Below are 12,226 nucleotides of genomic sequence, written 5' to 3' on the forward strand. Positions count from 1 at the left end.
AAAAAAGAAGACAGGTGGCAAGCAAAAGAGTGATGCTGTGAGAAAAAGTTCCTTTGCTGCATAATCAAGTACAGAGACAGGCAAACTCACACATACTAAAACCGTGATTGGTTTGTCCTTATTCCTGTTCACGTTCTCTAATCGAAGAGGCTAGAAAAAGGGCTTAATACCTAAGCTAAGAATGCTTATCCACATTAATAAAGGTAATTACTAAAATAAATGGTGATGACGTGGACTCCACAAACCTTGCTGCAGCTGTGAAGTTTCCTGGGTTCGAATTCCGTGGCGGGTTAATAAGAGGCATGGCTTTTATTTATATTCTTGCAGGTTATCACTCTCGCTTCAAGACTTTTTTTTTTTTTAATAAAAATACAGATAATTGAAGTAAATAAAACAATTTAGTGGGGGGTAAAGGAACAAGAAATACCCTCAATTATCACTCTCGTTCTCATCCCTTCCTTCTTTTTTTATCTCTTCTGCCGTCTTTAGATGCCCACCTCTACCCCACCAAGAGAGAGAGAGGTTTTTCCCTCAAAACAAATTTGGTAATGGTTATTTTTTTTATTTTTTTAAAAAATTATATTAATATGATTTTTTAAAAAACATTTTTGATATAAACACATAAAAAAAAATTAAAAAAACTTTAAAACAATAAAAAATTTTCAATTTTTTTAAAGGAGTGAGAGAGGTTTGTCTAAAGGTGTGTTTAAAAGTATAGTAATAATTATTTTTCAAAGTGTTTTTGCTCGAAAATGCATCAATATAATTTTTTTATTTTAAAAAAATTATTTTTGATATAAACAAATTAAAATAATTTAAAAATATAAAAAAAATTAATTTAAAGTAAAAATACATTTTCAAAACATAAAAATAAACAAACTAAAAAACATGTAGCTGTAGAGCTCATTATCCAACTATGGTTAAGCAATAAACAAGTCTAGTCCTTCGGTGGCATCTATGTTTCTTTCCTCCGGGAACTTGAAGTTCAAGTTCTCTCTTCAAAGAAGAAGAAGAAACTATAATTAAATACTTTTAAAGTTTATTTGGTACTGTGATGAAGAATATTTTTTAAAGTATTTTTTATTTATAAATAAATTAAAATAATATTTTTAAAAAAAAATTATTGTTGTAATCAATATATCAAAAACAATTAAGAAATACATAGGCGGGCATGGAAGGCATCCTAGATAGATTATGCTTAGGGGGGTAATAGAGTTTTTTTTTTTTTTTTTTTTTTGGGAGAATCTCAGGGGGACAATAATAGTTGCTTCTTGTGTTAAAGGTTCAAAGTTGGAAAACAAAACAATCATTAATTAAACTAAAGCAATGTTTAAACAATCGCCCCCTTTCTCTTTCAGTGTTCTTCCAAGAAAGAGGTGAAAGCGGCTCAAGAAAGGGGAATTTAATTATTCAATTTCATAATTCATAATAGGGTCAATTCTACTGCAAGTTGTGTGAGTGCCCTTTATCACTCGAGACAACCATATCAAACACATTTACGAATATCGGCTAGTTTAGCTGGTAAAATTATTTATTTTTAAATTTTAAATTGTCGAAAACTATAAATAAATGTATTTTATATTTAATCATTTTAAATGTAAAATTAGTTAGATGTTAATCAAAACTACAAAATATCTCGAGAGCATTTCCATAATAATGGATAATCTTTTAATTTGTTTATTAAGTTTATTTTTTATAGCAGTAATGTGTTGTTTGTCCTCGCTTTTTTCTGATGAAAAAAATATTTTTTTTCTTCCACTTTTATTTAATTTGATATATTTTTAAGTTCCTCGGTATAGTTTTTAATTACTTGGACGGACCAAATTATTATTGTTATTATTACAAGCAACAAAATAGGTATTATTTTGGATCATCACAACTAGTTTTCTTGGGATCTGTTGTAAATTGACACAAGGACCCACCTTCTGAACAGACCCCACACAGGCCCGACCACGTGGTCCTCATCATGACACGTCAGCCAATTTCTTCACTAAAATTTGAAGGTAACATGTCGCTTTGCAGTCTCTCATATACTTTTTTAACAGAGACGACAGTCATTCACCTCAGAATGGTGAGGTCGTAAAATATGACTATCTTTGAGGTCAAAATATAATTAAATAAAAAATATACACCCCAATATTCTGCCGGGTTAACTCAAGCCAACCAAGCTGTTGCTTGCTTCGAAGCAGACATCAAACGAGACGGCAATATAACGGTAACGTCAGTTCAAAGATCTCCGTTACCCCTAGCCACGCGCATCCCAATACAGTGTCCGTACAACCAAACAAATCATTTCAAAATAGCTGCCATTTAAAAATAAAAATAAAAAATGGTTGACTGTAAGTGTAGCTTACACATGGGATACGTAATGTGCCGCACAAATTTGTTTAAACGATAGAAAAAACTATTAAGGCATTTAAGCATGTTCTAAAAAACAAGAAAAATCATAATTATTATCTTTAAACCAAGTGTAATTATCGAGTCTAAAAAACATATAAAGATTGGTAAAAAACATGGCCCGAATAAAAAATCCCAAGACAATATTTTTTTGTTGTAAATATAGAGGTGGTGCAAGTCGGACCAAATGTTTTTTTGAACTTAAAAATAAAATCAATGAAAAAAAAATTTCATTTCTTAAACCTGTGGAGTAAAAAAATAAAAAAAACTTTTAGATCAAAATTGAATTTTCAAAAAATATTAGGACCATAAAGGTTAAAAAAAGAAAGTAAAAGGACGGAAATGAATATTTTGCCCAAATTCTATATTAGACATAAGTTTTCTTTGTGTTTTACGCCTTGGTCCCTTATCATTGAATTTTTATTTTCTTAACAAATCTTGACCCATTCATCATCAAATTGGACATGGAATAATGCAATTGAAAAAAAAAATTAAGAATAAAATTGAAAAATATATTTCAATAGAATTGTGGATTGTTACTATAAAAAGTTGATGCATTTTAGTTTTTTTCTGTAATTTGATTTAATTAATCATTTTGGTCTTTCACCATTAAGTCACACAAAAGTAAATTTTTTCTCCCTTTTTTCTATAGATCTCATGGTCCAGGTTATCTTTAAGTTGTTCTTAAATTAAATCTTTTTATATAGTTTTAGCCATTGGGTGTTAAATTGATTTCATTGTTGTTAGATGGATTTTCAAGTTTGTTTTTCATTAATAAATTCTCAATTGCTGACCACTCTCTCAAATTACAACTTTTTAATTACTTGTGTCATAGTTTATGATTCGATTATGAAGGGATTGCCTTCAAAATATCAAACTACCTGTTCCATTTTTAATTATAAAAAAAATCTTAAAATCATCTCATTTTCAATCAATTACAATACTTGTCAAAAAAATAACAAGAGATAAATAAAACTTAATTATTATTATTATTATTTATTCAACAACACATTGATTAACAAAAATAAGGATTTAATGACAATTCTGAAGAAAATATATATTTTTTAAAAGGTACCTTTTGTTTTTCAATCTTCTAAATATATTAAATTGATGAGCAAAGATGTTTAGTTTATCATAACAAAAACATACAAAGTATAAATAATTGTTCAAGAAAGCTAGAGGGCATACAATTTTAAATCTATAAACATGTAACAAAAAAAAAAACTCAAGAGAAACATGTTTTCAATATAAATATAATAAAAGAATACTATCATGTATACTATGCATATATTCAAACTTGCAATTGATATAAAATTAAATTCCTAGCATACGTACTAATAATAAAAAAAAACTATACTTGAATTAAAACAAATAAATATACTTAATTACTTGTTGAAGCACTTTAAAATAATGAATATTTTATTATTGACAATGATGAGTCTTTTATTTTTAAGGTTTTATTGCTCCTTACTTGTGCAATTAAGATGTTTACAATATACATCTCAAGATTCCAACAACACCACCTTGGTGTAGATACACTTCTAAACAAGTTCTTTGAACCAAAGATTATGTAATTCAAGTATCTCTAAATAAAATGAAGCTAAGCTCTAGATTTGGAAGGAAAACCAAAGCATAAAAAGAAAAGAAAACACTAAAATACGAGGTAAGGAAGAGTGTATAAAAATATAAAAAACATTATTTTAAATTATTCTTTCAACCCTCTATTTATAGTGAATTTTGAAAGATATAATGTTAAAAAATTAATTCAAAACCAATTCTCATCGTTCAACATTTCATTAACCACCATAAATCAAGAATTGCTTAAAATGCTTCTTGAAGAGATTGTCAACATTCATTGGTTGAACTTCACAAAACAATGGGCTGAAAAAAACCCCAAATCTAGGGCCGACCTAAAGCCCGAGCACGAGCTAGAACACGCATGTATGTATGGGTTTAAGCCAAAGCCTATTTTGCCTTGGGTGTTTTTTTGGTCTAATTTTAACTTTTCAACTGCCCACTTTATAAGCACTATAAAAGTTTTTTTTCTTTCCAATATAGAATTGAGTTTTTTAAAGGGTTTTGAGTTTCACTAAAATATGGCAACTAAGAGTTCTTTAAGATCAATTTCTCATTTACTCATAATTTGTTTAAATTAAGTTAATGTTTAATATTAAATAACATATAATAAAGATTAAATTCTAACAAAATATTAACCTCAAAAGTGAGTGGATCTCATTTTTAATCTGGTCTTAGATATACCCACTAACCATGTTTTTTAGATAAATTTTCAACAATCTCCAACATGAATGAAAATTGTCTAACCAATTTTAAAATGACTTGAAGATTTTTTAACAGATATTGATTTGGTAGATCATTAAACTAGGATAGGTAGCTTTTGGTTTTGAACCTTCCTTGATGAAATACTATTGGATTTATTCCAGTAAATAATGAACGAGATGTCCCGAATTATTCGGTTTTTTTTAACCAATACAATAATACTCATGTATTTCTCTACCTAGAAATTTCATTTGGTTCTCATTGTTATGTTTATTTTGGTCCTGAATAACTTTTAGATTAATAAGTGTTTTATAGAATTCAACTTTTATCAAAATTCTCAAAGAAACGACTATATTTCTCACTTATATATGTGATATTTTATTAAGAGTATCTTAATATACTTCACTTGGTGTTCTAAGATATAAAGTTTATTAAGAGCACAAGTTATCATTTATCACGCTACAATTAACACTTATTTCATCATATAAATAAGCAGGAAAAAATAATTTTATAGTGCTGTCAAGAATTGTATGTGACCTAGTTTTCTATTTGAATCTATATCTTTGGATATCCAATTAACTAAGTATAGTTACCATCATTATACTGTTTCATCTTCTAAGTCTGTAAGCTCATTCCACTCGATGAATTATATATAAGCTCTCTTAACAAATTCTTAGTAAACGAATCCATAATAATTTTTGACTTTATATAGTCAATGAAAATAATTTATTTTGAGAGCAAGTGTTTAACGTTATTATATTTATGGTTAGTATGTCTAGACTTACTATTATTCATACTACTTTGTGCCATTTAAATTGTTGATTGACTGTTGTAATTGACACAAATAGCTAGAACTGGTTTTTGCCAATATGAAATATCCTTTAAAATTTTTTAAAGTCATTCGACTTCATCTTCAACTTTATTAAAAGTAATAAACTCTGATTCTATTATGTATCTTACAATACACAATTATTTAGAGGATTTCCATGACACAACTGCTTCACCAAGTGTGAAGACATATCAGCTAATGGATTTCAAGTTCTTAGTGTTAAGTATCCAATTGACATCACTATACCCTTCAAGTACCACCAGGTAACCAATATATATAGTGTATCTTATAGTCCAAGGTGCACCTTAAATATTTGAATTCTCTTTGTATTGCTTTCTAATGATCTATAAGTTGATTACTTGTAAATTTACTTCGTTTGCTAACCAAGTAAGTAATAAGGTCTTGTGTAGTTCATAACATATATCAAGCTCTCAATTATATAAAAATATTTTAATGGTTTATTCATTCCCCTTTATTTATGGACAGACAAACACTTATATCCATTAATATTTTCACAATGCTATTGTCACCTTTAGAAAATTTATCGAGAACTTTCTCAACATAATGAGATCAGGACAATACTAATCCATCAAATGTCCTATAAATTTTTATTTTGTAGTGTAAATCTGCAACACCTAAGTTTTTTTTATGTCAAATTTGTTGGTTAATATTTTCTTAGTAGATTTGATCATATAATCATTATTATTCAAAATAAACATTCCGTCAACATAGAGACATATAATGACATAATTTTTATTCATTTTTTTCACATAAACATAACTTTTGTTTTTAAATAAAACAAGTGAGCATGCATATATTATTTATGTTAAAAAATTTATTTTTAAGAAAAATAAAATAGAAAATAATAATAATAATAATAACTATTATTATTATTATTATAAAATCTATTAATACTATATTTTTAAATGATCTAAAAAGGTGTTGCGAAAATCAATCCTTGAAATTTTCAAATTAATTAATCATATATATTTTAAAAGAATAAACAAGATGTTGAGGAAATAAATAATGATATCCTATTAGTTATTCTTTATGGCCACTCTAAATAAATAGAAAAATATAATTAGAATAAAGAAATATTAAATGTAAATATTTTTATTATTTTTTATGGGGTTATAAATTTTACATGATCTCTTCTCTTTGTATTTATCCTTTTTTTTTTCTGAGTTTCAAGAAATAACTAATAAAATATCATTAGTTATTTAATGAACACCATAAAATTTTCACAAATGTTGCAAAACTCAATACTTAAACTTTTTTTTTCATAAATTAAGGTCAATGTAGTTGCTTTATTTTGATGGTAATTAACAGTTTCCATGCTTGGAAAGCTTTTAAAGACAATTGTATAGCTTAAATTTTACAAAGTAATTTCACATGGGATCCTCGAATTGATAACAAAAAATTTCGGAAGAAAAAACTACCCGCCATCAGTTAACTAACGGCAAAATCATTTCTATTCTTTTCCGTCAATCTAACGGCATCCATCTCTCACAAGTTAAAACTCTTAACTAGGGTTAGTTGGGTTAACGTTACAAAACAAAACAAAAGCAGTCAGCAACAAATAGGAAATAGAGAACACAACAGAACAGAACAGTTAAAGCAACACAAAAGTCGCGTAATATAAGACGCGCGCAAAGCAGTTTTCATGTTGGAAACGGCGTTTTTATTGTCTGAAGAGAGAGAGAGAAAAAAGCTGCTTTCAGTGAGAGAAAACAGAGAGATTCCTGTTTTTCTTAAGCTATTAAGGAAGAAGAAGGTGGTTTTGTAACGGTTTAAAAGTGGGTTTTTTGCGTTACAGGTTCTTGGATCTCTCAAGTGTGAAATAAGTGAAAAGTTGGGGACTTTTTAACGGATTTTAAAGGGAAATAATTGTTGCAGTTATTGAGGGATTAAATTGTTGTGATTAAGTGTAGATAATGAGGGTTATTTAAGGTTTATAGAAAGAAGTTATACTTCGTGGGTTTGAATTTATTTTTTGGAGGGTCTTTTTTTGGTTGACTAACTTTGGCTGCTGCTGCTGCTTGGTGGGTTTTAAAAAATGATGGCTATGAATAGAGGAATAGGAGGAGGAGGGGGAGGGGGGTCGTTATCGCAGGGGAATAGTGAAGGTGAAGTGTGAGACTTCTTTTTTTCATTTTCCGTTTGTTTCCCGGGAATTTTTTGAGATTTTTTTTTCCAGGTTGTGGAGGAGATGATCTGTATACGGAGTTATGGAAGGCATGTGCCGGTCCACTGGTGGATGTTCCCAAGCGAGGAGAAAGAGTGTTTTATTTTCCTCAAGGTCATATGGAACAGGTAAAGTTTGGGTTTTAAACTTTTTGTTGGTTGTTGAGCGAGTGATGGAGCAAATTAGTGTGGTTTAATTGGAAATTTTGAGTCTTCAATCGTTTCCATTTGTGGGTTTGTGCTATTTCTGGTTAAAAATTAAATTTTTTTCTACTTTTGGGTTTGTGTAGTTGGAGGCATCAACAAATCAGGAATTGAATCAGAGGGTTCCTTTGTTTAATCTGCCTTCAAAGATTCTCTGTCGTGTTATTCATACTCAGCTGCTGGTATATTTCGCTCCCTTATCTTAGTTTCCTTTACGTATTTTCTATTTCCTTTTATTTTTATGCTTTGTTGTTGAGAAAGTAGAGTATCAATCCATTTAATTGGGCTTTCATGAAAGTGATCATATTATGTAGCTGAACTCATTAGTTTAGATGCAAGGCATGTTTGACTTAGGTCTTAGTCATATTGATTTGTGCATTTTCTTGGTGACTGATTGAAATACTAAATTTAATGGTCAAAACGGTTGATTTGAGAACTTCTTGTTGATTTCTTTCTATTTGTCCAGGCAGAACAAGATACAGATGAGGTTTATGCACAGATTACTTTAATTCCTGAATCAGATGTAAGAAGTGATTAGTTATCTTTTCTAACTTCTAAAGTTTTAGTGTTCAGTTTGCAGAGATGTTGACAATCATTTGTTTTGATTTAACTCTAGTGGTTTTAAATTTCATTGAAACACTGTAGCAAATTGAACCTACGAGTCCTGATTCAAGTTCATCTGAGCCTCCAAGACCTACAGTTCACTCCTTCTGCAAGGTGTTAACTGCCTCTGATACGAGCACCCATGGTGGATTTTCTGTTCTTCGTAAACATGCCACTGAATGCCTTCCTCCACTGGTAATATGCGTACGCTTGTGTGCTGTGCTAGTCTTGTTTTCTTCCTTTGGATCATATGTTGACTTCAGCTTTTTATATATGGATGTTTTGAAGGATATGACCCAACCAACCCCAACTCAGGAATTGGTTGCCAAGGATCTACATGGTTATGAATGGCGATTTAAGCATATTTTCAGAGGTAAAGGATTTCTATGTGCTTTCCATCTGTGCTTGTGGTGGTGATGTGTTATTCTCGAGTTTAGAGAGAAATTGATATCTCTCATTGGCTATGTCTTGGACCACTAGACTTACGGCACAAGTAATTGGTTGGTAAAAAACAAATCATCACTCACATATAATAAAATTAACAGGTCAACCAAGGAGGCACTTGCTCACCACAGGGTGGAGTACATTTGTTACCTCCAAGAGATTAGTTGCTGGGGATTCATTTGTCTTCCTCAGGTATTCATTATGTTTTCAGATGTTGGTGTCTTGCCCTCCATAAAGTTAAACGGATGGAACTCTTATTTGTTTAACAATTGATTGTCCAGAGGGGAGAATGGGGAATTGCGTGTTGGGGTGAGGCGCGTTGCTTGCCAACAGAGCAGCATGCCATCATCTGTGATTTCCAGTCAGAGTATGCACCTTGGAGTTCTTGCAACAGCGTCTCATGCTGTTTCAACCCTAACTCTCTTTGTGGTATATTATAAGCCGAGGTATAATACATCTTCACAAGAAACTGTGCAAGCTTTTTTTATCAAAGCATCCTGCCAAATATGTTAGATTGCTTTATCTTTTCTTTCTTTCAATAAATTATTTGTGTCTTTGTTTAATTTAAATTATCAGGACGAGCCAGTTCATCATAAGCCTGAACAAATATCTAGAGGCTGTTAGCAATAAGTTTGTAGTTGGGATGAGATTCAAGATGAGGTTTGAAGGTGAAGATTCTCCTGACAGAAGGTGGGACAATTACAGCAAATGGTTGCTTTAAGCATTTCCTTTATAATGTTGCAGCTCTATTGTAAATGCGCTATGAAATTTTTAGTGACTTACAATTCTGAAATTATTGATTGATAAGGTTTTCGGGCACGATTGTTGGGGTTGAAGATTTTTCTCCTCACTGGAACGATTCTAAATGGCGGTCATTGAAAGTAACAACTTCTAACCTTGATATTTTACTCTTTATTTGATATTATAAGTGACACATTTAATTAATCTGTTACTTTGTCTTTTTACCAGGTTCAATGGGATGAACCTGCTCCTATTCCAAGACCCGATAGGGTTTCACCATGGGAGATAGAACCCTGTGTGGCTTCGGTACCACCAAATCTGTCTCAACCAGTTGCACAAAAAAATAAAAGGCCCCGGCCTCCATTTGAAATTCCAGCTCTTGGTAAATAAGTGTTCTGTTTCTTCCTATCTTTTCAGCATTGAATAAGTTGGTCATTGCAATTTCTTACTGTTTTTGTTATTGGTTGCCCTCATAACGATCTAGATTTATCTTCAACTGCATCAACTCCTTGGAATTCTGGATTGACACAGTCCCATGATTTAACTCAACTGAGTGTTACCGGTGAAGGCAAAAGTTATGAAAATCACGTTATGTGGCATCAAAAACAGACTGATGTTAATGGCCATAGCAACTCTATGTCAAGGACTCAAACTGAAGGGGGCTGGTTAGCTTCTCCCCATGTTAATGTTTCTCAGCATCCGTTTCACGATGCCATGGAGGATAGCAAAAGTGTTTCCCCATGGCCTGTATTCTCAGGCTATTCAACTCCCATCTCATCCAAGTCAAAGAATGACCCAATCCCTGACCCATCTGATAAGGGGAGGAAATCTGAGGTGCCTACTAGTTATCGATTATTTGGCATTGATCTTGTAAATCATTCCTCAAGTTCAACTCCTATTGAAGTGCCTGCACAGCCGATGAGTATATGCAGTGGTGCCACTGAAGGACATGTTCTAGGTACCCTGTCTGCAGTTGATTCAGACCAAAAATCTGAAGTATCCAAGGAACAGAAACCAGAACAGTTACAGAAATCACCAAAAGAAATTCAGAGCAAGCAAAGTTCTACTTCCACTAGAAGTCGCACGAAGGTACTGAAAATAAGAATTTCTTGTTTAATTTAACATTTTTTGCACTCTTCAGCAGGTTTCTGAAAAGAATTTTCTTGTGTGGTGTTGAATTTTCCTGCAGGTTCAAATGCAGGGGATCGCTGTTGGTCGGGCCGTGGACTTGACCATGCTGAAAGGGTACAGTCAGCTTATAGATGAGCTGGAGCAGTTATTTGACATTAAGGGACAGCTTCACCCTCGGGATAAGTGGGAGATCGTCTATACTGATGATGAAGGTGATATGATGCTTGTCGGTGATGATCCGTGGCCGTAAGTATAATGTAGTTTTGATGTTCACAACCTAGTAAAACTTGCATCAAAACTTCATAGACAATTCTTTTACCTGTTGCATATTATGATACTCATTGGTTGGCTGTATTTGATGCAGTGAGTTCTGTAACATGGTGAGAAGAATCTACATATGCTCAAGTCTGGATGTGAAAAGGATGGGTCCAGGAAGCAAACTTCCCATGCTACCCATTAAAGGTGAAGGGACTGTATTAAGCTCAGATTCAGCAGAGAACTGAATCATTGAACTTCCCATTTCTCACATTTCTTACTCTCTCACTGTCTTTGTTTTTTTACCTTTGTTGTTGTTGGTTATTTGTTTGCGGTTATAGTGGTTTTTGGGCTCCGGGGATGGTTTAAGTTGGAGAGACAGGAGGCACTGGCTGATTAACAGCTCGGTTTTTTAGAGCTAACTACCTAAGGAGACTCAAAAAAAGACATTGACTGGGTTCTAAGTAGTGGTGGAAGTTAAAACCGTAGGGCTAGAGTCTCTGCATTTTTTTTCGTATTTGCAGGTAGGGCTGGGGATGGGGTATATGTTTCTTGTGTCTGTAAATATCTTGCGGTCTGGAAATGTAATATTCGTCTTTAAAGATTGGAAATTTTCACGCTTAAGTTTCTATGTTAGCTTCAGTCTATCAGATTATTTTGTCCGTGGATATAGTGCTGCATTACTGCATGTCGAGTTAGGTCTGAACAAATCCTTTTTCCCGGTTCTGTTGGTTTTTATATTTTTAAAGTCTTTTTTAAAAAAATTGATTTTTTTATTTTTTTTGTTTTTCAAAAATATATATATATTTAAAAAAATTAAATAAAAAATTTTTTGAAAATTAATCTCTGATATAGTACACTTCTATTCTTCTAAGAGGAGGTTAAATTTTAAATTAACAGTGTGTTTTAGGGAGAAATGGTGAAGTGTCAACGTAATGATAGTAATCTAGAGTCTCTATCTTCGCCACAAATTTTACTGAGTGTATTTGCGCCTTTCAAATGGCATTCATGGCGTCTGTCTATCTTGTATTCAATTCGCTTTTTAGCTGTTGGTTGGTACGGTGAATGCCTTTTTTGTTTTTTTTAGTAATTTGTTAAAAATAAATTTTAAAAAATAAAAAATAACGTTTTTATATATTTTCAAGTTCTTTTTTTCAAGAT

At 31.6% G+C, this 12,226-nt stretch overlaps 1 protein-coding gene across 1 annotated transcript; it reads left to right on the forward strand.

Moving 5' to 3' along the window:
* The first annotated feature begins 7,099 nt into the window (after positions 1 to 7,099).
* Positions 7,100 to 11,715, forward strand: LOC133679071 (auxin response factor 9-like). The gene is made up of 14 exons (XM_062101577.1): positions 7,100 to 7,629; positions 7,701 to 7,816; positions 7,978 to 8,073; positions 8,358 to 8,414; positions 8,537 to 8,689; positions 8,783 to 8,867; positions 9,040 to 9,130; positions 9,220 to 9,384; positions 9,515 to 9,628; positions 9,747 to 9,819; positions 9,908 to 10,061; positions 10,164 to 10,768; positions 10,869 to 11,056; positions 11,175 to 11,715. The coding sequence occupies exons 1-14, from the start codon at positions 7,560 to 7,562 to the stop codon at positions 11,311 to 11,313; spliced, it is 2,106 nt and encodes a 701-aa protein (XP_061957561.1). The 5' UTR covers positions 7,100 to 7,559; the 3' UTR covers positions 11,314 to 11,715.
* Positions 11,716 to 12,226: the final 511 nt, after the last annotated feature.

Source organism: Populus nigra, chromosome 1, assembly GCF_951802175.1.
Source record: "Populus nigra chromosome 1, ddPopNigr1.1, whole genome shotgun sequence".
Classification (NCBI taxonomy): Eukaryota; Viridiplantae; Streptophyta; class Magnoliopsida; order Malpighiales; family Salicaceae; genus Populus; species Populus nigra.